The sequence below is a fragment of the Myotis daubentonii genome, chromosome 4, assembly GCF_963259705.1.
Source record: "Myotis daubentonii chromosome 4, mMyoDau2.1, whole genome shotgun sequence".
Classification (NCBI taxonomy): domain Eukaryota; kingdom Metazoa; phylum Chordata; class Mammalia; order Chiroptera; family Vespertilionidae; genus Myotis; species Myotis daubentonii.
The window spans coordinates 101,355,639-101,383,594 of record NC_081843.1 but is presented as its reverse complement, the minus strand read 5'-3'; the positions used below and the strand labels follow the sequence as shown (position 1 = coordinate 101,383,594).

General features: G+C 49.2%; 1 protein-coding gene across 8 annotated transcripts in view; it reads left to right on the top strand.

Moving 5' to 3' along the window:
• TRIO (trio Rho guanine nucleotide exchange factor) overlaps positions 1–27,956 on the top strand; it is a 314,559-nt gene that overhangs the window by 188,214 nt on the left and 98,389 nt on the right. For all 8 annotated transcript variants that reach the window (XM_059694768.1, XM_059694767.1, XM_059694770.1 and 5 more), the window contains exons 16-27: positions 1,688–1,807; positions 3,772–3,963; positions 4,412–4,561; positions 10,491–10,605; positions 11,191–11,306; positions 16,640–16,762; positions 21,268–21,462; positions 21,557–21,672; positions 22,428–22,494; positions 23,144–23,253; positions 24,655–24,724; positions 25,314–25,403. In XM_059694768.1, the coding sequence (XP_059550751.1) occupies positions 1,688–1,807; positions 3,772–3,963; positions 4,412–4,561; positions 10,491–10,605; positions 11,191–11,306; positions 16,640–16,762; positions 21,268–21,462; positions 21,557–21,672; positions 22,428–22,494; positions 23,144–23,253; positions 24,655–24,724; positions 25,314–25,403 (1,464 nt within the window). The remainder of the gene's footprint in view (positions 1–1,687; positions 1,808–3,771; positions 3,964–4,411; positions 4,562–10,490; positions 10,606–11,190; positions 11,307–16,639; positions 16,763–21,267; positions 21,463–21,556; positions 21,673–22,427; positions 22,495–23,143; positions 23,254–24,654; positions 24,725–25,313; positions 25,404–27,956) is intronic.

Here is a 27,956-nt window from a genome sequence, read left to right as displayed (position 1 = left end):
TAACCTAACACCCACCCTAATGCAGCCACATCGAGCGTAGAAACTCAGCCACTGCCTGGACAGCTGTGTTCGCGCTGTGGTGGGAAAGGCTTCGAGAGGAACATCCATGTCGTTCGTTTTATTATTGCTATTCTCTTGCTTAAAACCCTGTATGCTTTGCTTACTGGTCTAAATGACCATGTGGTTTTACTGCCAAATACACTGTTATGATGCTGGGACAGTACGGCTTGCTGGTAGATGCACAGAAAAGCACGTGTTAGTTTGATCCGAGGGGATTTAAGGTGCCTCTAGACCAGGGTGGGGAGTGTCCCGCCCACGAGCTGTATAAGGCCCATGAAATCATTTGGTCTGTTCCTGCCAAGGCATTAGGGGTGAGTTAATTAAATGTTTGACCAAATGTAGAGGCCAAATTTTAAGTTGACAAAATTGTATGGCCCACCAATACTGTTATCAATCTCCAAATGGCCCTTGGCAGAAAAAAGGTTCCCCGCCCCTGCTCTAGACCAGGAGCGAGGGGTGGTGCGCAAGTGGGCAGCGCTCGCATTAAAGCAGACATGTTATTAAACAGAAGTCTTTAAAAGAGCACCTGTTGTAATGAGATAAAGTATGTGAGCTGCCTTTTAAAGACCACTTAATGAAGTTCTTCTTCTTGCCAAACATAGAACAATTCACCTAAAACACATAGGGATAGACGGACATATTCATTAGGAACTGCATTTGCCTAATGAGTAACAGAGTCCACAACCACGTAACGAGTCGGAAGGTGGCCCGTGGTGTATTAGCTGAGATCTTGATGGTAGGTGGCCCTTTGCTTGTGGTCCAAACGGTGTTGTAGCCCCAACCATCACCTCCACAGCCCAGGCATCAGGAAGGGAAAATGTAACAAGAAAAAGGCAAAACATGTACCAGAAAAATATTTTCACAAAATCCCCCAGAGGCGACTGCTTTGATCTCAGTGCTAGGATTATGTCATAGCTGTACCTGAGCTGTCATCGTGGCTGAGAGGTGGCTTTATTTTAAGCTGTCCCCAAAAGTTGGGGTTTTCTGAGTAAAGGAGACAAGGAAAATAGGTATTAGGAATGAGCTGTCTCTGCCACAAATAACTACCCGGAGTGACTTCCGCAGCCGCTGGCTTCGGCTGTCAGAGGCGACTTCTCTTGGTGTGTGAGGTTGAGGATCTCCTGGTTTGCCTCTGAGCATAGAGTACAGCTTTGTTCACATTTCAGTTATTGTGCCACCTAATACTGATGCTAAAATGGAAAATTTATTACTGGGATGAAACAGTTCCCTTACCAAGTAGTTTGCCAAGTTTGCATTTTCATTAGGACTGAAAGAATGAAAAATATATATATATTTTTTTATTAGCAGAGAATTCTTTGTGGCCGTTGGTTTTGGGATATGTGGTCCCCAACCTGTTTTGGCCTGTGGACTAATAACCATCCTCTGGACCCTCTACCCTTTCAGCTCCCGTTTGCAACTAAAAATAACAGCATCCACTTAACAGTGCAGCACTTAGGGTCGCACACTCCAGACGGGTCTCAGGCTGTGGGCAGGAGGGTCATACGGAAACCAGCTTCATGTGGCTGATGTGAGCAGCTCAGCCACCTTGCTGCTTGGATCACGTCACTGCTGGTCCACGGGCTGCCCCGGGAAGGGCCGCGCTTGGATGACCTGTGTACCGTTTCAGGTGCTGGGCTGGATCCGCAACGGCGAGTCGATGCTGAACGCCGGGCTCATCACGGCCAGCTCGCTGCAGGAGGCGGAGCAGCTGCAGCGGGAGCACGAGCAGTTCCAGCACGCCATCGAGGTAGGGCGCTGGCGCCTCGAGCGGGTCTTTCCCCCGGGAGGCAGGCCTGCTTCATCCCTCACGTAGCACTGACCCTGGAAGCCAAAATGGGGTTCCACGGGACCCCAAACGGCAATGCTTACAAGCCCACAGGGTGTCACAGGAGAAGGCCTCAGCCTGGCCCTGTGGAGGAGCGAGGCTGTGCATGCTAGTTAGGCAGCCTCACGGCAGAGGGTCCCAGGGCGTCCTGGGGTCCTACTGGGGTGGACCTTCTGGGTCGGGAATGCCTGGCACGAGGTACCTCGAGCTGGCATCTCGGCTCAGGCATTTTATATTTTTCTGGTCTCATGGGCACATTCCTACTATATAAGCAGCCTCAGCAAATAAAGCGCTCTGGGCGGCTCACCAAGACCAGGCACAAATCACGCTTCACTGTTGCCGGTGGGTGACCCAGTGCTGTCCACAAACCCCTGCGCCCTGGGGAAGGGCGTTACTCAGCCATTGTCTCAGTCTTGAGTGTCAGTGCCACCCAGGACGTTAGCAGAACGGCTCGGGCCGCTTCAGGCCTGCCCAAGTTCACCCTCAAAGGAGGTCGATGATTACTTTTAGGTTTGAGGAGCAGTTACAATTATGACAGGTGGTCTCAAGGTAAAGCCAAAGGTGAAAGAGCATTTGATTACACAGAACTTGTTTTCTGCTCTCTCTTTTTTTTTTTTAAATATATTTTATTTTTTTTAATATATTTTATTGATTTTTTACAGAGAGGAAGGGAGAGAGATAGAGAGTTAGAAACATCGATGAGAGAGAAACATCGATCAGCTGCCTCCTGCACATCCCCCACTGGGGATATGCCCGCAACCCAGGTACATGCCCTTGACCGGAATCGAACCCGGGACCCTTCAGTCCGCAGGCCGACGCTCTATCCACTGAGCCAAACCGGTTTCGGCGTTTTCTGCCCTCTTTACATACATATTGTCAGCCAGAGAAGGGAGCCACAGAGATGGCCATTAATTTGTGCCTTAGACTGGTTTATTTTTAACCACTCAGTGCCAGTGGACACACATCAACACTCTGGAAGCCCAGACTCTGGGCATCTTTTGAAAATTGTACACTGTGCCAGTGATTCCCAGTAATTACATTGTCAGCGCATCACTGTGTGGTGTTGGGACTACATCGGGGACAGTGTCCTGTGGAATCATTAGCTCCTTTTCAGGTGAAATACAAAATTTTGGTATTGTTAATAAATGAAAAAAGAGAAAGGAATCTGAGTCCACGGAGACCCACGCACTCCCCTACCCAGAAGTCATTTCTTCACTGAGAGACCTGGCCTCGCGCCCCCCCCCACCCCCCCCCACCCCCCACCCCCACCCCCCACCCCCCTGCAACCTTCCAGGGAGGACACAGAGCAGGAGGTCTCCTGGATCATTGTGTTATGTTCATAGATTCATCATGGCGTGGACCTCCAGGGAAAGCCGTTGGTTCAGCCTTAGCTGTTCTTTTCTTTCTTTTTTTGTAAATCAATAGTTCTTGAGAACATTTTACTCTTGTCCAAAGTTAAAGTTGAAAATGAAAATAAAAAGCCTTCACTGTGGCCACCTTTTCCCTACTTGTTCCTTTGCCTGTAGCTGCTATTATAAGAAGGATCAATAGGAATAATACACTTGGACTATTTCAGCAGCTTTTCTAGAATGTTGGCTGTTAAAGGTTTCTCCTGCTCCTTCTCAGGCCGAGACCCCACCACGGAGGCCTGGAAAGTCTTAATGCATTTCATCCTTCATTAGCTCATTTAAATAGAAGCAGGCGTTGCTAGGCATGAAAACATGTTTTTAACTAAACTATCTGCTGTTTTTAGAAGTGTCCTAATGAGCATTAACTGAGGCGGTTTCTATAAAAGCAAGGGGCACGGAAGGCCGTGGCGTTGCCAGTGCCTTTCCAGTAAGTGCGTGGCACCCCTGTTAAGTGCGCTCTCCCTTTCCTCCCCTTAGAAAACACACCAGAGCGCGCTGCAGGTGCAGCAGAAGGCAGAGGCCATGCTGCAGGCCAACCACTACGACATGGACATGATCCGGGACTGCGCCGAGAAGGTGGCCTCGCACTGGCAGCAGCTCATGCTCAAGATGGAAGACCGCCTGAAGCTCGTGAACGCGTCCGTCGCCTTCTACAAAACCTCGGAGCAGGTAGGGAGGGGGCCCAGTCCCTCAGCTCCTCCCGACTGGCATGTTATTTTGAGCTCGATTGGATTGGACAACTCAATCATTCATTTGTCAGTCATCATTGAGCCAGCTCATTCCAAGCCCAGCAGAGAAGAGAAGCATTCTTAGACGTGACACCACTTGTACTCACCGTAGGCATCAAAGCGTAATTGTCTGGGAAGTGGCTAAGAAGCACCCCTTTTCCGATCACTTAAGTATACGACCTGAAACATGTCTGAGGGAGACAGGAAACCCAGCTTTTGTTTTGTCCCTGTTCGGAAAGGCCTGCATGGGCAATCCTCGTGTTAGATGGACCCGTGGTTCCTTCCAGTGGTTTGGTCCTCGGGACGCTTTGAAAATGCTCCCCACAGATGCCAGCCCGTGCCCTCCGGTGCTGGGGTCCCTCTGAGCTGGAACTGTCTCCTGCCCACAGGTCTGCAGTGTCCTCGAGAGCCTGGAGCAGGAGTACAAGAGAGAAGAGGACTGGTGTGGAGGAGCCGACAAACTGGGCCCCAATTCCGAGACAGATCACGTCACCCCGATGATCAGCAAGCACCTTGAACAAAAGGAAGCGTTCCTGAAGGTACGAGCTCTTCCTGGGGGGCCGCTGCCTCGCTGAGCAGTGTACACAGATCCTGCAGGGTCACCTGAGGTGGGACTATGGTCAGAGACCCGCAGACACCCTGCAGGCCAGGCGCGCTGGGTCATCACTTCCACCTCGTGGGAAAGTGATCAGGGCAACATCCCATCGTCAATAAGTCCACTGTTCAGAGATACTCTTAAAAAGGTTTTTGTTATTTACACTGTCTTATATTCATACCAAAGTCATTTATGTGCTTCAGAACAATTAAACTTGAAACAGTGGCCACAGTGTTTAGCAACACTGATTGACTGTTTCCACGTTGCATTCTTTCACCCTTAGACCCGATTTTCTGAGGTTCTTGTTGCCACTCAGACCTGTTGGAAATAGGGGTGGTGTTTACTTTTCCTTGTTGCTTTATTTAGTTTAGTTGTTCTCATTGCATCAGCATTCTGACTCCTCTGACACTATTTCCTGTTATGTTTAATAATTTGTTTCATTTCTGAAGGTGATGGACTATCCTGACAGGGAGAGTTTTTGTTTTGTTTGGGAGAGAAATTGTAACTCTGAAAATTCTTATCTGGTGTACTTACTTTGAGCTTCCACCTGCCTTTCTATTTAAGCAAATCGGTGGGAGACAGTTGTAGCCGCCCCAGTCACTAATTGTAACTATTTCAAACAGGACCTGAGAGCCTGCGTGCCTGCTTGTCGCTGCTGTTTAAGTTTATGAAATGCCAGCCCTGTTAGATGTTTTGAGTTTAATTATAATTTACCTCCCCTTCTCTGGACTCCAGTTAGTATAAAACAAAATTGAATGCTACTTAATTATATCATTTTTTTTTGAATAAATATTTATTGTTCAGATTATTACAGTTGTTCCCTTCCCCCATAGCTCCCCTTCACCCGGTTTCCTCCCCACCCCATGCCCTTACCACCCCCACATTGTCCTCATCCACAGGTGTAAGATTTTTGTCCAGTCTCTTCCTCTACCCCCCACACCTCCTTCCCCCCTGAGAATTGTCAGTCCACTCCCTTTCTGTGCCCCTGCCTATTATATTCACCAGTTTATTCTGTTCTTCAGATTTTTTATTCACTTGATTTTTAGATTCACTTGTTGATTGATATGTATTTGTTGTCACTTTGTTGTTTATAATTTTTATCTTTACCTTTTTCTTTCTCTTCTTAGAGAACACCCTTCAGCATTTCATATAATACTGGTTTGGTAGTGATGAACTCCTTTAACTTTTTCTTGTCTGTGAAGCTCTTTATCTGAGCTTCAATTCTGAATGATAGCTTTGCTGGGTAGTGTAATCTTGGTTGTAGGTTCTTGCTATTCATCACTTTGAATATTTCTTGCCACACCCTTCTGGCCTCATAGTTTCTGTTGAGAAATCAGCTGACAGTCGCATGGGTACTCCCTTGTAGGTAACTGTTTTTCTCTTGATGCTTTTAAGATTCTCTCTTTGTCTTTTGCCCTTGGCATTTTAATTATGATGTGTCTTGGTGTGGTCCTCTTTAGATTCCTCTTGTTTGGGGTTCTCTGCACTTCCTGGACTTGTAAGTCTATTTCTTTCACCAGGTAGGGGAAGTTTTTTGTCAATATTTCTTCAAATATGTTTTCAATATCTTGCTCTCTCTCTTCTTCTGGCACCCCCATAATTCGGATGTTGGTACGCTTGAAGTTGTCCCAGAGGCTCCTTACACTGTATTCATATTTTCGGATTCTTTTTTTCTTTTTGCTTTTCCGGTTGGGTGTTTTTTGCTTCTTCATATTTCAAATCTTTGACTTGATTCTTGGGATCCTCTCATCTGCTGTTGGATCTCTCTATATTATTCTTTATTTCGGTCAGTGTATGCTTAATTTCTGATTGGTCCTTTTCATATCCTTGAGGGTCCCACTAAATTTCTCAGAGGTTTCTAGAAGATTCTTGAGTAACCTTATAACCGTAATTTTGAACTCTATATCCAGTATTTTGCTTTCATCCATTTCTTTCGTTTGTGACTTGTTTCTTTGTCTCTGCATTTTGGCTGCTTTCCTGTGTTTGTTTCTATGTACTGGGTAGCTGCTAAGTCTACTTGAGTTGATAGTGTGGCCTTGTATGGTTGGTGTTCTATAGGGCCCAGTGGCTCAGCCTCCCCAGTCACCTGAGGTGGATGCTCTTGGTGCACCCCTATGTGGGATGTTTGCACAGTCTTGTTGTAGTTCCTTGATTGCTTTTGGTATCACTGGGAGGAATTGACCTCCAGGCCAATTGGCTGTGGTGACCAGCTGTGTCTACACTGGAAGATCTGTTGTGCAGGAGACACCCTTATGGGGCAGGACTTGCTTCAGTAGGGCTTTGGTGCTCACTGAGTCTGCCCCTTGAGTGTGTCTCTGATGGATGTGAAAAGTTGTAATCCATTATCATCTCCAAGGAGGTGCAAGGTCAGCCACTGTCTGGGGCCGCCCAGCAGGAGCTACAGACACATCTGCAGATTCCTTCTCTTTGTATGGGGTTTGGAAGTGCCCAGATGAGGTCCAGCTGTGAAGCAAGGCTGCTGCTGCTGCCAGGTAGTAGGCCTTCTTTTGGAACCTCTGGGGCTCTCTGACCCAGCTGCAGTTTGTTTTAGGTGAAAGGACAGGCCATTCATATGCAAAAGCCAATGCACACAGCTTGGGTGGGGTTGTAAATTGGGTGGAGCGGGTCTCTGGGAATCACCAGGCCGGAGCAAACAGCAATGGCTTCCCTGAACCAGAGAAGTCCCTGGTTCTCCACGTCCCGTGCACCTGTGCAGGAACAATGATTGCTGCGAGTAAGAGTAAGCCGCCCTCAGGTTCCTGTCCCAATGCCAGACAGTCCAGTTTCTCCCCGTATGTGTCTGGGTCCCCCAGAATCTTGCCCAGAACTGGAGTTCAGAGCAAGCGGGAGATGGTATCTCCCTCCTGGTTTAAAGAACAGCCCATCCAGGTGCCAGCACCTTCCGCGCCTCCGCACCTCTTACCGGTCTCAGTGCGCCTTCTTCACCTCTCTATTTGTGGAACTTCCACCCAGCCAGCTTTCCTGTGGTTCTGGGTGGTCGTTGTTCTGCCGTTTACTTGTAATTTTGATGTGGTTGTGAGAGGCAGCAGGTATAGGTGATTACCTATCCCGCCATCTTGGTCTACTTAATTATTTTAATTAAGAAAGATATTTAGGTGAAATGGTAAAACAGAGGCCTGTTCGGATTCCTTTGTTCACTAGAATTCTGTAGTGTTTTTCATTGGATGTCTTTAAACATTTTGTGGTGTAAGTATAAAGATGTGTACAAAATAAAGAACGAATCATATGCATCTCACCCAGGTTCAGTGATTATCAGCCTATGGGCAGTGCCCATCTTCACTGGATTGTTTTAAATTCCAGATATTACATCATTTTATCTGCAAATAGTTTAGTAAGTATCGACACATTAAATTGTACTTTTCTAAAACAACCACAATACCATGATCAAATCTTAAAAATTAATGGTAACTTATTTCATGTAGAATCAAAGCATTCAGATTTCTCTGATTGTCTTACAAATACCTTTTCATTAAGATCCAAACAAGTCCAAATATTGGTTTGATTTGTATGTCTCTTCATCTAAATACCACCCTTCCTTTCATTACCATTTATTAATTGAAGAAATAAGTTATTCATACTGTGGTGTTTCCCGCTTTCCAGATTTGGTCATTGTGTCCTGTGGAGTCATTTAGCACCATCCTGGATGCTCTGAATTTCTGTTAGTTATGTTGAGAGCCCTGGTCAGCTTCAAGTATGAGTGTGTGCATGCGTGAGTGTGCTTGGCACACCCAGTGGGTGGTGCTTGCACTTCCCATGTGTTACATCAGGAGCCACATAAGGTCCACTTCTTCCTGTCTCTGCAATATGAGAATTTGTCAGTGCTTCAAACACGGTGCCTCCAGCTCATCCATTCTGCTCTTCCCCAACAGCCTCTCACCTCATGGGTTTAGTACCAGTGGTAATATTGCTCATTAGCAGTTGTAGAACAGTGGTATTCTGTCATTCCTTCTCTTCAACTAGCTAGAATTAGTAAGTACCCCTGAGCTATTTTGTTAATCTAAAATAGAGTCCGTGCAGAGAAGGCATGGTAAATGCTTGACTCTTTCCCTTTGCTTGCCATTTTCAGAATAATGAGCTGTGCCCTTAGCAGCTTCTACATACACTTAATTTGTTTTTTCTTGTTGTTTTGTTACTTTTTTTTACCATCATCATGGATTGTAATGTATCTGGTATGCTGCAATCCATTGGAGTCATTTATGTTTTTATATTCAAGTTGTCCCCTAGGGGGAGCCCCTTCAGGCCAGGTGGTGCAGATGTCCTTTGCCGTGACTCCAGCAGTTTCAGCAGCTTCCTTGGTATTTGGTATGACAGCTTACTTTAGACTCTCAGTAGAGACTCATGGTATATTTCTTAATTAAAAAAAAAAAATTGCGCTAGCTCCCATCTCCAGGAAAGGCCTAGACACAATGACCAGCCCAATGATGTTGTGCACTCCTCACGCCCAGATTGTGGTCTCAGTACCATTTAACACAGAAGGAGGCCGAGCTCTTGGAAGAAAAGATTAATTTCAGATCTGGGACAGGAACTGTGCAAGATATTTCCTCTTCAAATATAATTAATGTGGGGGTTTTTCTTAACTGCTTTGATTTTATATTTATATCCTTTTCCCCTTACTTAACTCTTTTTTTCTTCTTTTTTATTCCTCACCTGAGGATATTTTTTCCATTGATTTTTAGACAGATTGGAAGGGAGGGAGGAGGGGGGAGAGAGAAAGAGAGAGAGACAGAGAGAGAAAGAAACATTGATGTGAAAAAGACACATCGATTGGTGCCACTGATGCTCCAACCCAAGCTGGGGATTGAATCTGCAACTGAGGTATGTGCCCTTGACAGGGAATTGAACCTGCGACCCTTTGGTCTGTGGGCCGACATTCTAACCACTGAGCAAAGCCAGCCATGGCACTCTTGTTTTTTAATACATTAATGAAATTACTTACTTGGTTTTGTGGGGGCTAAAACAAGTAATAATACTTTTTCTGCCATCTTCTAAGTATTTCTGGCTGGGCTCATAACCAAATTAACAGAGACAGATTAACAGGGAGAAATAAAAATTTAATATGTGTGCATGAGGAATTCACATAGGCAGGATAAAATCCATGAAAATTTCAAAGCGAGTGAGGCAGCGTTGGATAGATAAGATATTTTTGGACAGAAGAGCAAGAGGGGAGAATGGGGTATTAGCTTTCAGAAGTGAGACTGGGCGATGTGTAGGTAGTTGAGGAAGAGCAGAATAACCCGGCAGGCAGGTCTTTGCTGGGGACTCGGCCCTCTTGTTTGCCATATTTCCTTCAGATTCGGCCAAGCGGGGAGCGTCCCAAGATCTCCTCCTGAAGCAGGTTTCTCTGTCTGGATCTCTTGGGCAGGAAAGGGGTAGGGGGGGTCAAAGGCTCTTCCTGAGTCTTTTGTTTCTTAATAATCAGCCTCATGCCCTGGCCGACTTGGCTCAGTGGATAGAGCGTCAGCCTGCATACTGAAGGGTCCCAGGTTCGATTCCGGTCAAGGACACATGCCTGGGTTGTGGGCTTGATCCCCAGTAGTGGGCGTACAGAAGGCAGCCAATTGATGATTTTCTCTCATCTTTGATGTTTCTTTCTCTCTCCCTCTCCCTTCCTCTCTGAAATCAATAAAAATATATTAAAAACAATAATAATAATAATAATCAGCCTCACATCAGTATCCCAAAAAAGCATCTTGAGGGTCGCAGAATTTTGGTCCCTTCTGTTTATGAACACACGTTGGCCAGGTGAACATTTCCAGTAAAGACGTGTGTGAGCGCCACCTGATGTTGTCGTCCATATGGACTCGACATGTCTGCGTGAGTCGGATCCACAGCACATGCTCCCTTGTGCCTAGGCTTGCACACTCGCCAGGAGGAACGCGGACGTCTTCCTGAAGTACCTGCACAGGAACAGCGTGAGCATGCCGGGCATGGTGACGCACGTCAAGGCCCCGGAACAGCAAGTGAAAAGTGAGTCAGCCTGGAGGCACGCGTGACAGCGAGGGGAGGGGCTGGACGACATTGCCTGGAAACCCTATCCCGGGCTTCACTTTAAGGTCCATTTCACAGTATTAAAGCTCTGACTCATTATCTTAGCTTAGTAACAAAATATTAAATATACAGATTGGTAATCCTATGTAATAAAAGCCTAATATGCTAAGTGCCCAACTGTTGGTTCGACTGTTTGTTCTACCATTTGACCAACCATTCGACCAGTTGCTGTGATGTGCACTGACCAATAGGGGGCAGATGCTCTAACCAGTAGGTTAGCTTGCTGCTGGGGCCAGCCTATTGGGACTGGGCGAGAAAAGCCGGACACACCCCGAACGAATCCATACACCAGGCCGGTTTCAGCCTGATCCCCTCAGGCTAGGCCGAGGGACCTCTAGTTTATTCAATAAAGTTGAAGAATATACACAGGGAGAAAAGGTGTGATATATATTGGCATTGACTGTTTTGTTAAAGTAAGTAAAACTATTATAAATCAGGAAAAAATGCAAACGAGAATTATCTGCAGGTTTCATTGATTGTATGCTTTCCTCTGAACTCTCTCAGATATCTTGAATGAACTCTTCCAGCGGGAGAACAGGGTATTGCATTACTGGACCATGAGGAAGAGGCGGCTGGACCAGTGCCAGCAGTACGTGGTCTTTGAACGAAGTGCCAAGCAGGTCAGTAGCCCTGAGCGCCCTGCCCTCCACCCTGTATTCAGACCTCCATTCAGCAGGTTCACAACCACTTGCTAATGATCCAAACAATTGGGCCTTGTCATGAACAGTTTGTTCTGAAGAGAAACCCCCACAGCCTCATAAGGCATGTCTCTTGGTGAGTGTGGCCCTCAGCTTGTCTCCATTGGTTCAGACAGCAAATACAAGTGAGAAAAGATGATTTAAAAATCGTCATGGAATCTAGGCTCTGTGTTTGTGTAAATACTGTGGCGGGTGCCTTTTTCTATCCCTGTATTTATGTGTGCAAGATAAGAGTTCGTTCTTCAGATAAATCGAGCAAAAATGACGTAAGAAATGTGACAGAATGTCTAACAATTCAGTGTAGCCAACCACGTTCCTACACTTGGCTCATGCGGAGTCACCTGGAGGGCACGTGGGAAGTGTCCCCCTCTCTGAAGTCCGTTTGGGTAAAGTACTTCTGCCTGAACTTCAGTCATGGAAGGTCGTTTTAGGTGAAAGCCTGTCGCACCCCTAACTCGGACACAGGATCCCTGTCACTCCTCTTGGGCCTTCGCGGTAGCATAAGAACCCACAGGCCGCTCACATGCTCCAGGTCAGACCCGGACCAAGGCGCTTTCTGAACCCACCTGTCCGCCTACTGTGTGCTGTCGCAGGCCAGGCATTTAGTGAACTCTTACAGACTGAGAAAGATGGTGTCTTCCTCGCACAGGCTTCCTCTTCGGGAGCACGTTTGTTCCCTGTGGGTAAATGTTCGCCTCGCAGTGGGTGGCCTGGTCCCAGAGCCGGAGGAGCTGGGGGGCGCGGTCCGCGCACCTGGCATCCTGACTCGGCCTGTTCTCCTCTCGGCTGACTGTGCAGGTGTCGTCGTCATGTTCCCAACAGAGGCGGGAAGCAGTAATGTCTTTAATGGTTAAATTATGTTTGCTTACCATTGTATTTGCAAACAGTTCAGCCATGTTTGAGACTTACGGCAGCCTGGTTTTGTTCCTAATTAGAGATTGTTTCATAATTCTTTCCCACATCTCGTTATTATTTCTCTGTTGAAAGACAAGGAATCACTCCGCTACACAGAACAAAATTGTAAATAATTCCCTTGACAGAGAAATGGTCTTGCTTTTTCCTAAAGCCCAGCTTGTTTGCCAATTATAAAATCACTAAGGTTAGGCCCTGAGCAGTGCCAACCCACAGGCACCGCGGACCTGTCGGGTTCTGTGCCGATCGCAGGTGCATAGTAGGTATCCATGCTTCTGGAGAACCTGTCCTGAGGCCCCTGCTGGATCAGGTCTCAGGATGGCGCCCTGAGGGTCACTGGGTGGCGCCTCACTGGAGGGTGGTGGAGAGGTGACCGCCCTACCCTTCCCCCAGCATCCTGCCCACCACTGCCCCAGGCTCACTGCCCCTCCTCCTCAGCCCACCTCTGAAGGCTGACTTTCCCCAGGGCTCAGTTGGGATTTGCTCTTGTTTCTCTCTCTCTTCTCTTCTCTTCTCTTCTCTTCTCTTCTCTTCTCTTCTCTTCTCTTCTCTTCTCTTCTCTTCTCTTCTCTTCTCTTCGGTCCCCCCAGCCTCCTCCTCCTTGGCAGAACTGTCCCCCACGCCCCCCTCATCTTACAGGGTGTGTGGTTCCTGATTCCTGTCTTCCCCTCATCGCCCCACCTTCACCCTTCATCAGTCTTGTGGGTGCAATCCTCCTGTGCGTGTCAGATCTGCCCTTTGCTCCTAGCAGAGCCGTCATGCCATAGCCTGTCAAAACCTCTGAACCAGTTTGCTAATTGGTGTTGTTCCTTCCACTCACTCCATCCCTTTCCACACAGCAGCCCCTGCCCTCCACAGCCTCACCCCCAGCCGCTCCCCGTGGGGGACCAGCCCCCTCTCCCTCACTCCAGCCTCTCCCGTGGGGGACCAGCCTCCTCTCCCTCACTCCAGCCTCTCCTGTGGGGGACCAGCCCCCTCTCCCTCACTCCAGCCTCTCCTGTGGGGGACCAGCTCCCTCACTCCAGCCTCTCCTGTGGGGGACCAGCCCCCTCTCCCTCACTCCAGCCTCTCCCCATGAGGGACCAGTTCCCTCACCCCCAGCCTCTCCCCATGGAGGACCAGCTCCCTCACTCCCAGCTTCTCCCCATGGAGGACCAGCTCCCTCACCCCCAGCCTCTCCCCATGAGGGACCAGCCCCCTCACCCCCAGCCTCTCCTGTGGGGGACCAGCCCCCTCTCCCTCACTCCAGCCTCTCCCCATGGAGGACCAGCCCCCTCTCCCTCACTCCAGCCTCTCCCCATGGAGGACCAGCTCCCTCACCCCCAGCTTCTCCCGTGGGGGACCAGCTCCCTCACCCCCAGCTTCTCCCTGTGGGGGACCAGCCCCCTCACCCCCAGCCTCTCCCCATGAGGGACCAGCCCCCTCACTCCAGCCTCTCTCGTGGGGGACCAGCCCCCTCACCCCCAGCCTCTCCCTGTGGGGGACCAGCTCCCTCACCCCCAGCCTCTCCCCATGAGGGACCAGCCCCCTCACCCCCAGCCTCTCCTGTGGGGGACCAGCCCCCTCTCCCTCACTCCAGCCTCTCCCCATGGAGGACCAGCCCCCTCTCCCTCACTCCAGCCTCTCCCCATGGAGGACCAGCTCCCTCACCCCCAGCTTCTCCCGTGGGGGACCAGCTCCCTCACCCCCAGCTTCTCCCTGTGGGGGACCAGCCCCCTCACCCCCAGCCTCTCCCCATGAGGGACCAGCCCCCTCACTCCAGCCTCTCTCGTGGGGGACCAGCCCCCTCACCCCCAGCCTCTCCCTGTGGGGGACCAGCTCCCTCACCCCCAGCCTCTCCCCATGAGGGACCAGCCCCCTCACCCCCAGCCTCTCCCTGTGGGGGACCAGCCCCCTCACCCCCAGCCTCTCCCCATGGAGGACCAGCTCCCTCACCCCCAGCTTCTCCCGTGGGGGACCAGCTCCCTCACCCCCAGCTTCTCCCTGTGGGGGACCAGCCCCCTCACTCCAGCCTCTCTCGTGGGGGACCAGCCCCCTCACCCCCAGCCTCTCCCTGTGGGGGACCAGCTCCCTCACCCCCAGCCTCTCCCCATGAGGGACCAGCCCCCTCACCCCCAGCCTCTCCCTGTGGGGGACCAGCCCCCTCACCCCCAGCCTCTCCCCATGGAGGACCAGCTCCCTCACCCCCAGCTTCTCCCGTGGGGGACCAGCTCCCTCACCCCCAGCTTCTCCCTGTGGGGGACCAGCCCCCTCACCCCCAGCCTCTCCCCATGAGGGACCAGCCCCCTCACCCTCACCCCCAGCTTCTCCCGTGGGGGACCAGCCCCCTCACCCCCAGCCTCTCTCGTGGGGGACCAGCCCCCTCACCCCCAGCCTCTCCCCATGAGGGACCAGCTCCCTCACCCCCAGCTTCTCCCGTGGGGGACCAGCCCCCTCACCCCCAGCCTCTCCCCATGGAGGACCAGCTCCCTCACTCCAGCCTCTCCCTGTGGGGGACCAGCTCCCTCACTCCAGCCTCTCTCGTGGGGGACCAGCCCCCTCACCCCCAGCCTCTCCCCATGAGGGACCAGCCCCCTCTCCCTCACTCCAGCCTCTCCCCATGGAGGACCAGCCCCCTCACCCCCAGCCTCTCCCCATGGAGGACCAGCTCCCTCACTCCAGCCTCTCTCGTGGGGGACCAGCTCCCTCACCCCCAGCCTCTCCCCATGTGGGACCGGCTCCCTCACCCCCAGTCTCTCTCGTGGGGGACCAGCCCCCTCACCCCCAGCCTCTCTCGTGGGGGACCAGCCCCCTCACTCCAGCCTCTCCCTGTGGGGGACCAGCTCCCTCACTCCAGCCTCTCCCTGTGGGGGACCAGCTCCCTCACTCCAGCCTCTCTCGTGGGGGACCAGCTCCCTCACCCCCAGCCTCTCCCCATGAGGGACCGGCTCCCTCACCCCCAGCTTCTCCCCGTGGAGGACCAGCTCCCTCACTCCAGCCTCTCCCTGTGGGGGACCAGCTCCCTCACCCCCAGCCTCTCCCTGTGGGGGACCAGCCCCCTCACTCCAGCCTCTCCCTGTGGGGGACCAGCTCCCTCAGCTTGGGACCATTGTGTGTACTCCTCCCCCCTCCCCCCATCCCTCCTGGGCCCATCCCTTTCAGCCTCAGGTCCCAGCATTGATACCACCTCCCCTGCTGACTGCCTTCTGAGCAATGCCTCCCACTCCCGCCTTTGTCTTCTGGTATCTTTCCTCCTCTCTCTCCCCTTCCGGTCGGTCTGCAGCTGCAGAGCCCAAGCTTCTCATTCCCTGGTGCCTCCCTGCACCGATTCCATCGTAGGCACTCGGGACGATTAGCTGTGTGAATGGAGAAACCAAGGGCCTTTGAAAAAATGGGCAGAAGTGGCTTTTTGCCTCCATTCAGAGTCCGGTTAACCTTGTTGCCGAGATGGGATAGGACCTTGGGCACACCAAAAGTACATCCCAGCCAGGGAGCTGCATGGTTTTCTTCTTATTTTTCTTCTAAAACGCTGGCAATGTGCCCAGCAGAGGCAGGGTGTTTCTGTGCCCATACCAGCCAGCAGTGGATGACTTGGGGAGTAGAGGGCACATGTAAAAGCTTCGATCTGTCATGCTTCTTTTCCGCACACAGCTCGCTCTTTCAGATGTGTGTGTTTAAATAAGTCTGATCGCACGTCAGGCCTATGAAAACGGCAGGAAAACACTGGCTTCCATCTTAAGCCAGGAAAGAGCAGAGGAGTTTGTCGTTCTGTGGCAGCCTGAGCCTGGCTGGCCCCTGCTCTCCAGGCGCGGTCGCCGCTCCCGACTGGAGGGCGGGCAGCATGGCACTCAGGTACAACGCGGAGGCCCCCAAACCAGTGAAGTGGGTGCCCCTCTGGGCACTCACCGGATCCAGGAACAGGAAGAAAGGGTTAAGTTGTGTATGGAAAGCTGGGAGTTTGCATCTGTGCTCCTGTTCTGGTCAGACTCCCCGTGGGGTTGTGAAGTTCCCATGACATGAACGTCCCCACATTTAACAGCGTGAGGGTCTCAGCCCACCCCTCACCCACACCTTCGCAGTGCGTGTGGTTTCTTTTCTTACGCTTTTATTGTGACTTTAGGTTCCTGGTTATAAGAAACTCTTGACCTTTTCATTGTGACACAATTACAACTTTCTAGCATGTCAGTCGCCCCCCCCCCCCCACCTCCCAGTTTTAGAATTACCCTTATTTCAGGAATTGGTCTGTTTTTGAGGGGCTGCTCCCTGATGTGGGCTGGCCGAGGCCTGAGACTTCACAGTTAGATGAGATACTGAGGAACTGGGACTGCTCAGCTGTAAACATTTCCCATTCCCTCTCTGTCCAGGCTCTAGAATGGATCCATGACAACGGGGAGTTCTACCTGTCCACGCACACCTCCACGGGCTCGAGCATCCAGCACACCCAGGAGCTGCTGAAGGAGCACGAGGAGTTCCAGATAACCGCCAAGGTGCGTGCAGACCTGCTGTGCGCGCCTGTCAGCGGCCTGCACGTCTGCCGGGGTTTTTCCAGAATCACCTCGAGCAGGGTACTCTGGGTAAATGAGGGAGTTCTCAAATAGATCATTTGAAACACACGATGAAGCGAGAAGAGGGTGACCCACATGGATCGTTGGACATGAGTTTGTGATACTTCCTATCGCCGTTCACACGGGCCCCTCAGTTTCCCCTCATTATCTGTGGCTGCTGGTCCTCTGATTTCTGCAAGTACTTCCTGTCCCCTTCCTTTCCATTTCTCTTTGAGTTCTTTCCTCGGGCGGGTATTCTGAGTAGTTGCTGTTTTGTGAAGCACTGTTTGGTGTGCCAGCTAGACTTGGTGTGTGCTGTGGGTGTTTTCCTTCCGCCCGAGCTGGTGAAAACTGTTACAGTAGCATTGTCTGCTCAGCCTGTGTCCCAGTAGGTTGTCCGTAGGTTTTATAAAACTGAGGGGGTGGGGGGTGCATTTTCAGTTTTCTCCCAAAAATCAAAATACAATTAAATATACCTTTATGGCTGCTGCAGTACAGGTTAATTTTTAAGCAAATATATGAGTCTACACATTGGCCTGCAGAGGCCTCAGAACGCTCTGAGACTCTGAGTTTCCTTCTTAACTGGTGGTGGTTTTCCTTCTGTTTTTCAGAGTTTTTGAATATACCTTTATTATAATACCTTCAGGAGTGCTGATACATTTTGATGATACATTTTGACTTTTTAGAAAAAAACTAAAAATTCAAGAGCAGAAAATAGATGATCAACCTAAATAATATTTTTGGTTAAAAAGACCTATCCCTGTAAAGTAAAAAGATTGATTTCGTTGTGTGTGTGACCCTTCACTTGGCTTTAAAGACATATCAGAGAGGTATTGTTTAATCATTTGTGGTGAAGGCAGCTACTTTGTATTATGTTTATTTGTACTTTTTTGCGTTTTCTGTAACGATTTCGACTCCTCCTCCTATTCTTCCCAGTCTTCTGCTCCCAGCCCACCCTCCCTTCCTGGGCCCGAGCTCTAAGTTATGTCCTTTCACGCAGCATCGGGGTGCTGGGAGCCCTGGTCTCTGTTCTGGAGAAGCATCTAGTCTAGTGGAGCCACAGAACCGACCACGGCAGGGCTGGTGAAGAGGCCGGGTGCTCTGTGCACCGTGAGCATTGGGGAGGGCAGGCTCAGGCAAGGATAGCCTCACCATGACAGCCAGGCCTTGGGCACCAAGAGGAGAGCCGGCCGGGCCTGCTTCTGCAGGTAAGGACCGAGTCTTTCTTCCTCCAGGTACAGCGCACCTCCAGCTGTGAAATCCTCATTTGCATTAGGAGTTGGATAGAAAATTAGTTATTTATGCACGCTACACGACCTTTATTTGTTTCTCTGAATATCCTTTGGTTATGAATAAAGGTCTGTAGGAAATACTTAAGATAGCACCGAGCGGTAGATGTGAGTTTGTTCCTTTTCTCTGGCTGAGCGTTTCAGCAGCGCTCCCCTCTGCAGGCCGTTCGCACACCCCCGGGGGCGCCGTGCACAGGACAGGGTGAGTGTCCCGTCGGGAGCTGAGGAGCCTGGCAGCTTAGTTCCACCAATGGAGTGTAAGAGGATTTTTCCATTGTTCCTAACTTTCCTTTTCCTCAAATTTGGAGTATGATCATTAGAAGAATGAGCAGTAACAATAACAGGCTTTTTTTTTTTTTTTGCCCCTGTATTTTTTTTTCAAGCATCTAAAATCATAAGTGACATCTGACCTTTCTGTTTTGCAAATATGCAGAAGCTGTTTCTTTCATTGGATGTATTGATGAGAGGAACTGGTCTGTTTTGAAAAACCATCTGTCACTTTTTTTTTCTTAGCAGCTTTTTCCCTTCAGTTTCTGCTTTCCTTTCATTTCATCAGAAACTGCCTGCTTTGGTGCTTGGAGGTGTCCTTTAGCTTCTCCTGTTGACACTAGGCTACATTCTTGTACCTTCTGTCACCCTGTCGCATGTCTTCCAAGAAATCGTTTTTCTTCTGTTATTTAGAGAATCCTTCCTGTGACAGGCAGCCTTCCAGCCCAGTTGTTACAGTGATTAGCACTGTAAGGCTGGGTGTCAATGGACACAAAGCCTCCGTTCATTTCACTGAGACGCAACTCTGATCATTTGCAACGTAACTCAGCATTTAAAACACGTTCTTAGAGTCAGGATCAGCCTATCGGTGTTGCGTGCTGGCTGTGGGTCTGTTCTGTGATGTGTGTAGACATGTACATAAATCTTCCTGAAATTTCTTGCTGTGTTTTGTTTTAATGCATTGTCTGTTTTATCTCCACTTCTCTGTCCCCGGCTCTCAGAACTCGACATAGTTTTCTTAACCCCTCCATGGTTCATGCCTAAATGGTGGGACAGCACCACTCTTCTGTGCTTTTCAGCAGGTTAACATCTTGGCCCTTGGCAGTGAAATCTGACCGAGGCAACCTAATTTTTGGAAATCCTGCATTAGCCATATTAATCCTCTGTGATATTAAATTTTTTAGTGCTCCTAATTTAATTCCTTTTGGAATTTACGCTTCCATATCAGAAACTTGAACTTCTTATTTCCTTGGTTTATAACTAGGCTTGTCTCACATCTTCAGAAAGGTCTCCTGCTGGCGACAAGCCAGAGGCTGCTTTAGCAGATCCTCTCCTTTCAGTCCACTCTGCTGGAGTCCATTCTCACAGGATGAAAGCCTTAGCAACTTGCTGACTTTTTCAATAAACAGCTTATGAATTCACAATATTGGTTTTTTTCACAGAGATAATTAATGTTCCTTGAATTTTCTTTTTCTTTCTTTCTTTTTTTTCTTTTTTTTTTTTTTTTTTTTTTTTGTTAATCCTCACAGGAGGATATATTTTCCATTGATTTTTTTTTTTTTTTTTTTTTTGGTGGGGGGAGAAAAAGGGAGGAGGGAAGGGGAGAGAGAGAGAGAGAGAGAGAGAGAGAGAGAGAGAGAGAAACATTGATGTGAGAGAGACATATCGATTGGTTGCCTCCCATATGTGCCCTGATCTAGGCTGGGATGGAACTTGCAACCCAGGTATATGCCCTTGACTGGAAATTGAACCTGAGACCCTTCAGTCCACAGGCTGATGCACTAACCACTGAGAAACACTGGCCAGGGCTTATTTTCATATATTTTTGAAGTATATGTATACATGCTCTTAAGAGTAGCTACCATGCCCATTAAAGTTATAGGCATGTACACACTTGCATAAGGAACCTACTATTTTTCTTAGTAAATATTGTGTGACTGTCCACTATGTGCCAGACATAGGGAGGTGCAGGAGATATTAGCAAGCAGAACAAGCACCCCGGCCCGTGGCGGATACCTTCTAACAGAAGAGGGACAGACAGCAGTGTCATCAGTACAGTGCAGCCTGCGAGAAGGTGCTGCAGCCGCCAGAACCAGCAGCGCAGTGGGGAGGGTGGCTGGGCAGGGCGGAGTGTGGAGAAGGTGGTCTTTGGTGGAGCAAGGACTTGCAGGAGCCCCGAGGACATCTAGGCCAGTGGTCGGCAAGCTCATCAGTCAACAGAGCCAAATATCAACAGTACAACGATTGAAATTTCTTTTGACAGCCAAATTTTTTAAACTTAAACTATATAGGTAGGTACATTGTTATTAACTTAATTAGGGTACTCCTAAGGCTTAGGAAGAGCCACACTCAAGGGGCCAAAGAGCCGCATGTGGCTCACGAGCCCCAGTTTGCCGACCACGGAGGAGGCTAGCACTGTAGGCAGCAGCGCACCTGTGCAGAGAACCAAAGGCAAGAGCCCGCCTGGGGCGGGGTGCTGAGTGCTCACCCGCCCCAGGTTGCAGGTTCATGTGCAGTCTGAGCATCTTTAGCTCTGACTGGGCAGTTGCCTGGTGGCTTCTGGCTCAGAACTTGTATTGGACAGACCAGGATAATCTATTTGGGTTCTGAACTCTGACCTTTCTTTCAGGGATTTAAAAAATCAATTTCCTAAACATTAGTCATAAATGTTTTCTAGTTAAAGCTTCTCACAGCTGAAGAGTCACTGTACGCGTTGGCATTGCCCGTGGGGACGTTGAAGGAAGCCCTTGCGGGGAGCTTTTGCTCTGACGGGTGCAGAGTAAACATGTGTAAAGCAGGGAAGGTCTTCGTGCCCAACACACTCGCATTCAAGGACAGTCAGAATCCAGAGGGCGTCCCAAGGGAACGCGTGCTTATGCATTTACAGATTTCTGCTGAGCATCCAGCAGATGAAGACGTTGACAGAAAGTCTAGATTGTTTTTATCCACGGGTTTCATAATGCCATTCATTGCCGAAGAGCTGAGGATAGGTAGCTCGTCTAGGTCCAGGGAGACGAATTGGATGGACGCGGGGCGTTCGTCTGAGCTTCTATCACCAGCACTTTGTTTCCTGTTCAGCGCTGAGCTGTAGGCAGGTTGCCCCAGTTGCTGGTTTCTGCAGTTGGGTTCATTTGCCTCCCAATACTTTCCTGTTGTGTGTGTTTCTTGCAGCAAACCAAAGAGAGGGTGAAGCTGTTGATCCAGCTGGCTGACGGCTTTTGTGAAAAGGGCCATGCCCATGCGGCAGAGATAAAGAAATGTGTCACTGCCGTGGATAAGCGGTACAGAGACTTCTCTCTGCGGATGGAGAAGTACAGGACCTCTTTGGAGAAAGCCCTGGGGATTTCTTCAGATTCCAACAAATCGGTAAATGGCTCTGTGCAAACGGAACCAGTCAGGGTGCTCTGCGTGTCCTGCCTGCGCTTCAGGCCGCCGAACTCATCGCTGTCTTATTCCACAGAGTAAGAGCCTTCAGCTGGACATCATCCCAGCCAGCATCCCGGGGTCGGAGGTGAAGCTGCGCGACGCCGCGCACGAGCTTAACGAGGAGAAACGGAAGTCTGCCCGCAGGAAAGAGTAAGCCGGACGTTCAGAACCTGCCAGGTCCCTTAAAAAAGGGAAGAGAATGTCAGTGGGACAAACAGGCATCTGTGGGTGCTTTCAGGTTAAATGGCGTTGTGACATCTGCTTGGTCGGAATATGCTTAGTTTGTGCAGCTCAGACTCCACGGCGTGCACTGCCCCCTCATCACCTGCCTCAGCAGCAGTCACTCGTTACCTGTCCCTGCACTCCGTCTCGTAGGGGCTGGCACATCGAGTTAGTGTCATTTGTCCTCAGTGGACCAGGATGGGATACTCAGGAGAAGAAGTGACCAACAAAGGGGGGTGTTTAAACGGTAGTGAACGGTCCTGGATACTAATAAGACAAAAGATTGCTCTGAGTCCGTGATTCTCAGTCAGGCAGTTTGTGCTCTGGGGGACATTGGCAGCGTGTGGAGGTGTTTTTGGTTGTGGCATCTGGTGGGTGGAGACAGGGAGGCTGCTGAACATCTATCTACAAGGCACGGCACCCAGCAAAGCATTATCCGCCCCGAGTGTCGAGTGCTGAGCTGAGAAACCCCGATCTCTGGGAAGCTCGACAGAATTTGTCCCAAATTGTTTCTTCCTTCAACTTGGTGGCTAGATACTCTCATTCTATCTATTCTCGACTGAATTCTCCAAAATACATGACTGACTAATGATTTCTGAACCACTTTATTATTCCATAAGCCATAGAAGTGGGTAGTGTGTCCTGGCTGTGCACTAGCTGTTTGCTGTCTTCCTCTGTTTCAGGTTCATAATGGCTGAGCTAATTCAAACTGAAAAGGCTTATGTCAGGGACCTCCGGGAGTGTATGGATGTAAGTAAGTTTTTTTTGCTTGTTTACTTAGATTGTGTTATATCTTGCATTTATTCTTACCTATTAGCAATTCTTAAAATAATCACACTTTTTAGAGCCTCCACCTACGGACTGAAGGGTCTCAGATTCGATTCCGGTCAAGGGCTCTGAGATTTAAAGTGTCGTAGGCATCCAGTTTCACGTTGCACCTCTGTGACGTTCTGGCTCGATTTCTGCTCATTACGGGCTGATGCAGCGTTAACCCTCTCGCTCCGTGTGTCACATGACGGCCGGGCCGCTGAGCCCTTTGTATAGAATTCACAGCAGCTGCAGAGAGATGCACCTACTGATGATGATTGGCAACTAATACTCAGTAGTTCTATGAATGTTTGCTGCACCTTGTGGAGTAGCCTAATTCCAAAATCCAAACCTCAGAATAAGTTTAGAGTCCAAAAGTATAGGAAGTGTTCTCAAGTACTATAGCAACTGAGGGGTTTTGTGTGTGTGTGTGTTGTTGTTTTTCCAGTTGTTCGTGCTTTCCTAAAAGATTCTATTCTTAAGACATATTCTCGGGTATACATGAACTTGGGTCCAATCCTACGGAGGTCAGAAATACCGGTGTCTGGAAAGTGTGGTGTCAGTTTTGTCTAACCCCGTTCCCTCCCGCCAGACCTACCTGTGGGAAATGACCAGCGGAGTGGAGGAGATCCCGCCTGGCATCGTGAACAAGGAGCTCATCATCTTCGGGAACATGCAGGAGATCTACGAGTTCCACAACAAGTGAGTGCGCTGTCTGGGGAGCCACAGCCGGTTGCCCTGGAGAGCCGGGGGCAGCGCCGACCGTCCCTGACGGACAATCAAGGTTTCCCACGGCAGCAAGTACAGGTTTCAGCGAAATTTGAATGAAACCTGCCAGGCTTTCTTCAGCAGGACTGACATTCCAAACACAATTTTAATACAGGCTCAACTTTATATTTATGCTCACTTTTGGTAGAAATGAGGTGCGGAAAACTGTTTTCATGGACCCTAACTCCTCTCGAGCTGTGTCATTGGCTGCTGCATAAGTTACTTCTTAGGGTTAAAAGAAAGAAGAGGTTTCCGATTACAGGCGATGTTCAATCTTTTTATTTATTTATTTATTTATTTATTTATTTTTTAACCCTCACCCGAGGCTATTTTTCCATTGGTTTTTAGAGAGACTGGAAGGGAGGGGGAGAGAGAGAGAAAGAGAGAGGGGGACATTGATTAGTAGAGGTAGAGGCACGTGCCCTTGACCAGAATCGAATTTGAGACCCTTCAGTCTGCAGGTGGGGGCTCTAAAAACTGAGCAAACTGGCTAGAGCAATGTTCGGTCTTTTTGGATAAGAAGGAAGTGGGAATGGAGGACGGAACAGATGTGCAGTCTGTCCAGAATGAGGTGCACTTTTCACTGGCCAGAGGAGGACACAGGTTCATGTCTAAGAAATTTTTTAAAAGCAGTAGAAGCTCACCCAGCCGGTGTGGTTCATGGTTGAGCATCGACCTATGAACCAGGAGGTCACGGTTCGATTCCCAGTTGGGGCACATGCCTGGATTGCAGGCTCGCCAGTGTGGGGCATGCAGGAGGCAGCTGGTCAGTGATTCTCTCTCATCATTGATGTTTCTCCCTTTCCCTTCCTCTCTGAAATTAATAAAAATATATTTATAAAAAAAGTAGAGAAACATCAATTGGCTGCCTCCTGTACGGCCCTTACTAGGGATGGAGCCCACAACCCGGGCATGTGCCCTGACCAGGAATCGAACTGGCGACCTCCTGGTGAATGGGTGGATGAACAACCATTGAGCCACACGGGCCAGGGTAAAGGGGTTCTTCTAATTGAATATTTCCATCCCTACATTATGCCTCTAACTACTAAACAGCACTTTCCCGAAAGTGAGCCACTAGGTTAGAGTTTCTATTAGAAAGGTTTAAATGCTAAGCCAGTGAGCTGAATGTCACAGTAACTGATCCGAGTTAAGAGCTGCACATTCTGCTAAACCTCAGAATCTTGAGGGCACAGATTTTTCACTGCATTTGATTAAAATGATGAAACTCGGGCATTGCCTGAGGTCACGGTATGCTTGGTCTAATTTCTGGCATATTTCACTACTGAAATGTTTTAAAACATCATCATAGTAGGATAACGTTTTCATTCTCTGCAGCATATTCCTGAAGGAGCTGGAAAAATACGAGCAGTTGCCGGAGGACGTGGGGCATTGCTTTGTTACTTGGGTAATGAAACCTCAGCTTCTTGTTCATAGTTACTAGGTGGCTTTGAAGGGAGTTAGGAGGAACATTGTCCATTTCTTTTCTGTCACCGTACTCTACTGGAATCTGCAGACAGAGAAATGGGCTTTGTCTCAGAGAATTATATTCCCCAGCTAGTTACTGATGCAGAATGAGCTTATTATTAGCAGTAGCAGTGATTTAAAAGAGACCATTTAGTGTGCCAGACCCCTGCGTGGCCCCGGGGATTCCCAGCTAAACATGAGTGCCCAGCCCTGCCAGGGTGGGGGTGGGGGGTCTCCCCGACCAGAGGGGGCAGACACGTGACCTGTGATCGTGCCATCTAAGCGCACTGCCCGGGTTTCCACACACCATTGTGGGGGAGGAGAGCACGTGCCCAACCCCAGCGTGCTGGGTCAGGGGAGGCTGCTGGAGGTGTGTTTCTCAGTTTAGTAGATTTATTTATAACATAGGGCTTCTTTAATTTGGGCCTTAAATAGCCTTTGTCCACACCGCTTCTTTTCTATATAAAAGTTGATCATATTTTGACTTACTGCCATTCGAAAGTGATCTTCTCATGCTTTTTTGTTTATAGGCAGACAAGTTTCAGATGTACGTCACTTACTGCAAAAATAAGCCTGATTCCACTCAGCTGATATTAGAGCACGCAGGGTCCTACTTTGATGTAAGTCATGGGTTACTGAGGAAACAGGTTTCCTAAGTTATTTCATAACTTTCACCTGATGGATGGGACAATATTTTCATTTTTATCTATCACATATATGGTGGGATAGACTTATATTTTCTTCTGTTTTCAAATGCTCCTTCTCAAGCTATATATCTGTACGAAATTCAGGCCTTAATATGCGTGTGTATGTGTGTACGTCATTACTATCTTTATATAATCATAAATGTTTACATGTACAGAAGATGTAAACTATTAAATTAATCTTTTTTCTCTCTTAATAATAAGTAACTTTGAATCTTTTTAAATCATTTCTTTTTCCCATTTTAATTTCATGTTGTTATTTTCCAAAAGTGGCCTACCAGTAAACTTTTACAAATAGCACTGTACCCACTAGGCCCATTAGGAGTTTTATGAATTATATTCTCATTGGTGTAAACATAGATGTAGCTCATCCTTTTTAAAAAATATATTGCAAGGTGACCATTTAGTACAAAAAGGAAAGCAGTCTCATGCTATAACATGCAGAATGCTTTTTGGGTTTGTAGGACGTAGTCACAAGTGTGCCATATAAATTCTGATCGAAAACAGGGGTGCTTTTGAAGGCATGTATGCTTGTGCGTGCCCCTCTCTGCAAGTCTGAGGACTGAATACATTCAGCTTCTCTCTTTGAGAGAAGCCCTGGCTGCAGATGACCCTGTGTCCTGCCATTCTCCTGGCCAGCAGTGCACCTCCCCGCCTTTGTAACTACGCCTGCTCCCAGCCCAGGTGCTTTTCTTCTCAGTCTTTCATAGACCCTATCAGTGGCTGGCAAACCGCGGCTCGCAAGCCACATGCGGCTCTTCGGCCCCTTGGGTGTGGCTCTTCGGCCCCTTGGGTGCGGCTCTTGGTAAGCCTTAGGAGTACCCTAATCAACACTAATAAAAGAGAAAAATGGTAATTGGCGTACGAGCTACCCTTTTCATTGGCTAATCAGGGCTATATGCAAATTAACTGACAACTAAGATTGGCAGTTAACTGACAACAAGATGGCGGTTAATTTGCATATGTAGGCACAATGCAGGGAGGCGAAAGGGAAAGCAGGAAGAAGCCCCCTGCCACTGACAGTGATCGGAAACCCAGGGGGGGAGCTAAGAGCTGGGGGGCAGGGCAAAGGCGGCCAGGGCCGCCTTTGCCCTGCCCCCCAGCCATGATCGGAGAATCAGGTGCCTTTTCCGCCCTGGCCAGTGATAGCAGGAAGTAGGGGTGGAGCCAGTGATGGGAGCTGGGCACGGTCGAAGCTGGCAGTCCCAGGAGCTAGGGGTCCCTTGCCTGGGCCTAAAGCGGAGCCCACGATCATGGGGCCGCTGCAACTGCAGGTCCCCGCTGCCCGGGCCGGACGCCTAGGCCAGAGGCATCAGGCCTGGGCAAGGGGCCGATCCTGTGATTGGAGGGTGATGGGGGTCAACGCCTGAGGGCTCCCAGTATGTGAGAGGGGGCAGGCTGGGCTGAGGGACACGCCCCCCCCCCCCCCACACACACCCAGTGCACGAATTTCGTGCACCGGGCCCCTAGTTAAGTTAATAACAATGTACCTACCTATATAGTTTAAGTTTAAAAAATTGGGCTCTCCAAAGAAATTTCAATCGTTGTACTGTTGATATTTGGCTCTGTTGACTAATGAGTTTGCCGACCACGGCCCTAGGTCATTGCCGCTAGGAGAAACCCCACACCGAGCGGCCACATGCGGAGTTAGAATTATATAAGGCTCAAGCATTGAGAGCATGTGGCACGATGAATGTTTGGAATCATAAGGCCATTAGAAAAACAATGTTTTGCCCTAAAAACCTTCAAGAAAACAGGAAATCATGTTTGTCTGACGTAGAGATCTCCCAGGTTACTTGCCGTCGTTTTCCTCGTACAGCTGCGCATCTGTCAGGGCTGTTAGCTCGCGGTGGCAGCACAGGTGCTGGGCAGAGAGTGGATATCCACAGAGGGCGTCCCCTCCACAGAGACAGGTGCAAACAGCAAGGACTTTATTGCATGGAAACGACTGAAATGCACAGGAAGAATCAGTCGTGGCATCAGATATGCCACTGACCAGGGAGCTGGGTCCTGCTTTACCCCAACTCTCTGCCCCCTCCCATCCAAAATTTATAAGTAAAGAAACTTTAGAAAAGGGAATACTTTTATTTCAGCAGGATTAAATCTTGTGAGGTATTATGAAAGACTCCTGTGATCTTGTAACCATGTTTGAATCGTATAATACGATGATAGGTAATAAGGATGCCAACAAAAATTGGAGATGCATTTCTGAAAATGTTATTAGAACCAGGAGTGTTAAATACTACTAAGCATTCCCAGCACATTGTGGTGCGTTCTGCTCAGGTGTGCGGAGGGGTGAGCCGGGATACATGGCAGCGTGGATTGGCCTCCAAAGCGTGGGCTGGAAGAAGCTGGCTATAGAGACACGTGCTGCATGAGTCCCTTTATGTGAACCTCCAGGACATGCACAATCCATCTGTGGTGATAGGAATCGGAGCAGGGTTGCCTCTGGTGGCGGTGGGAGCACGG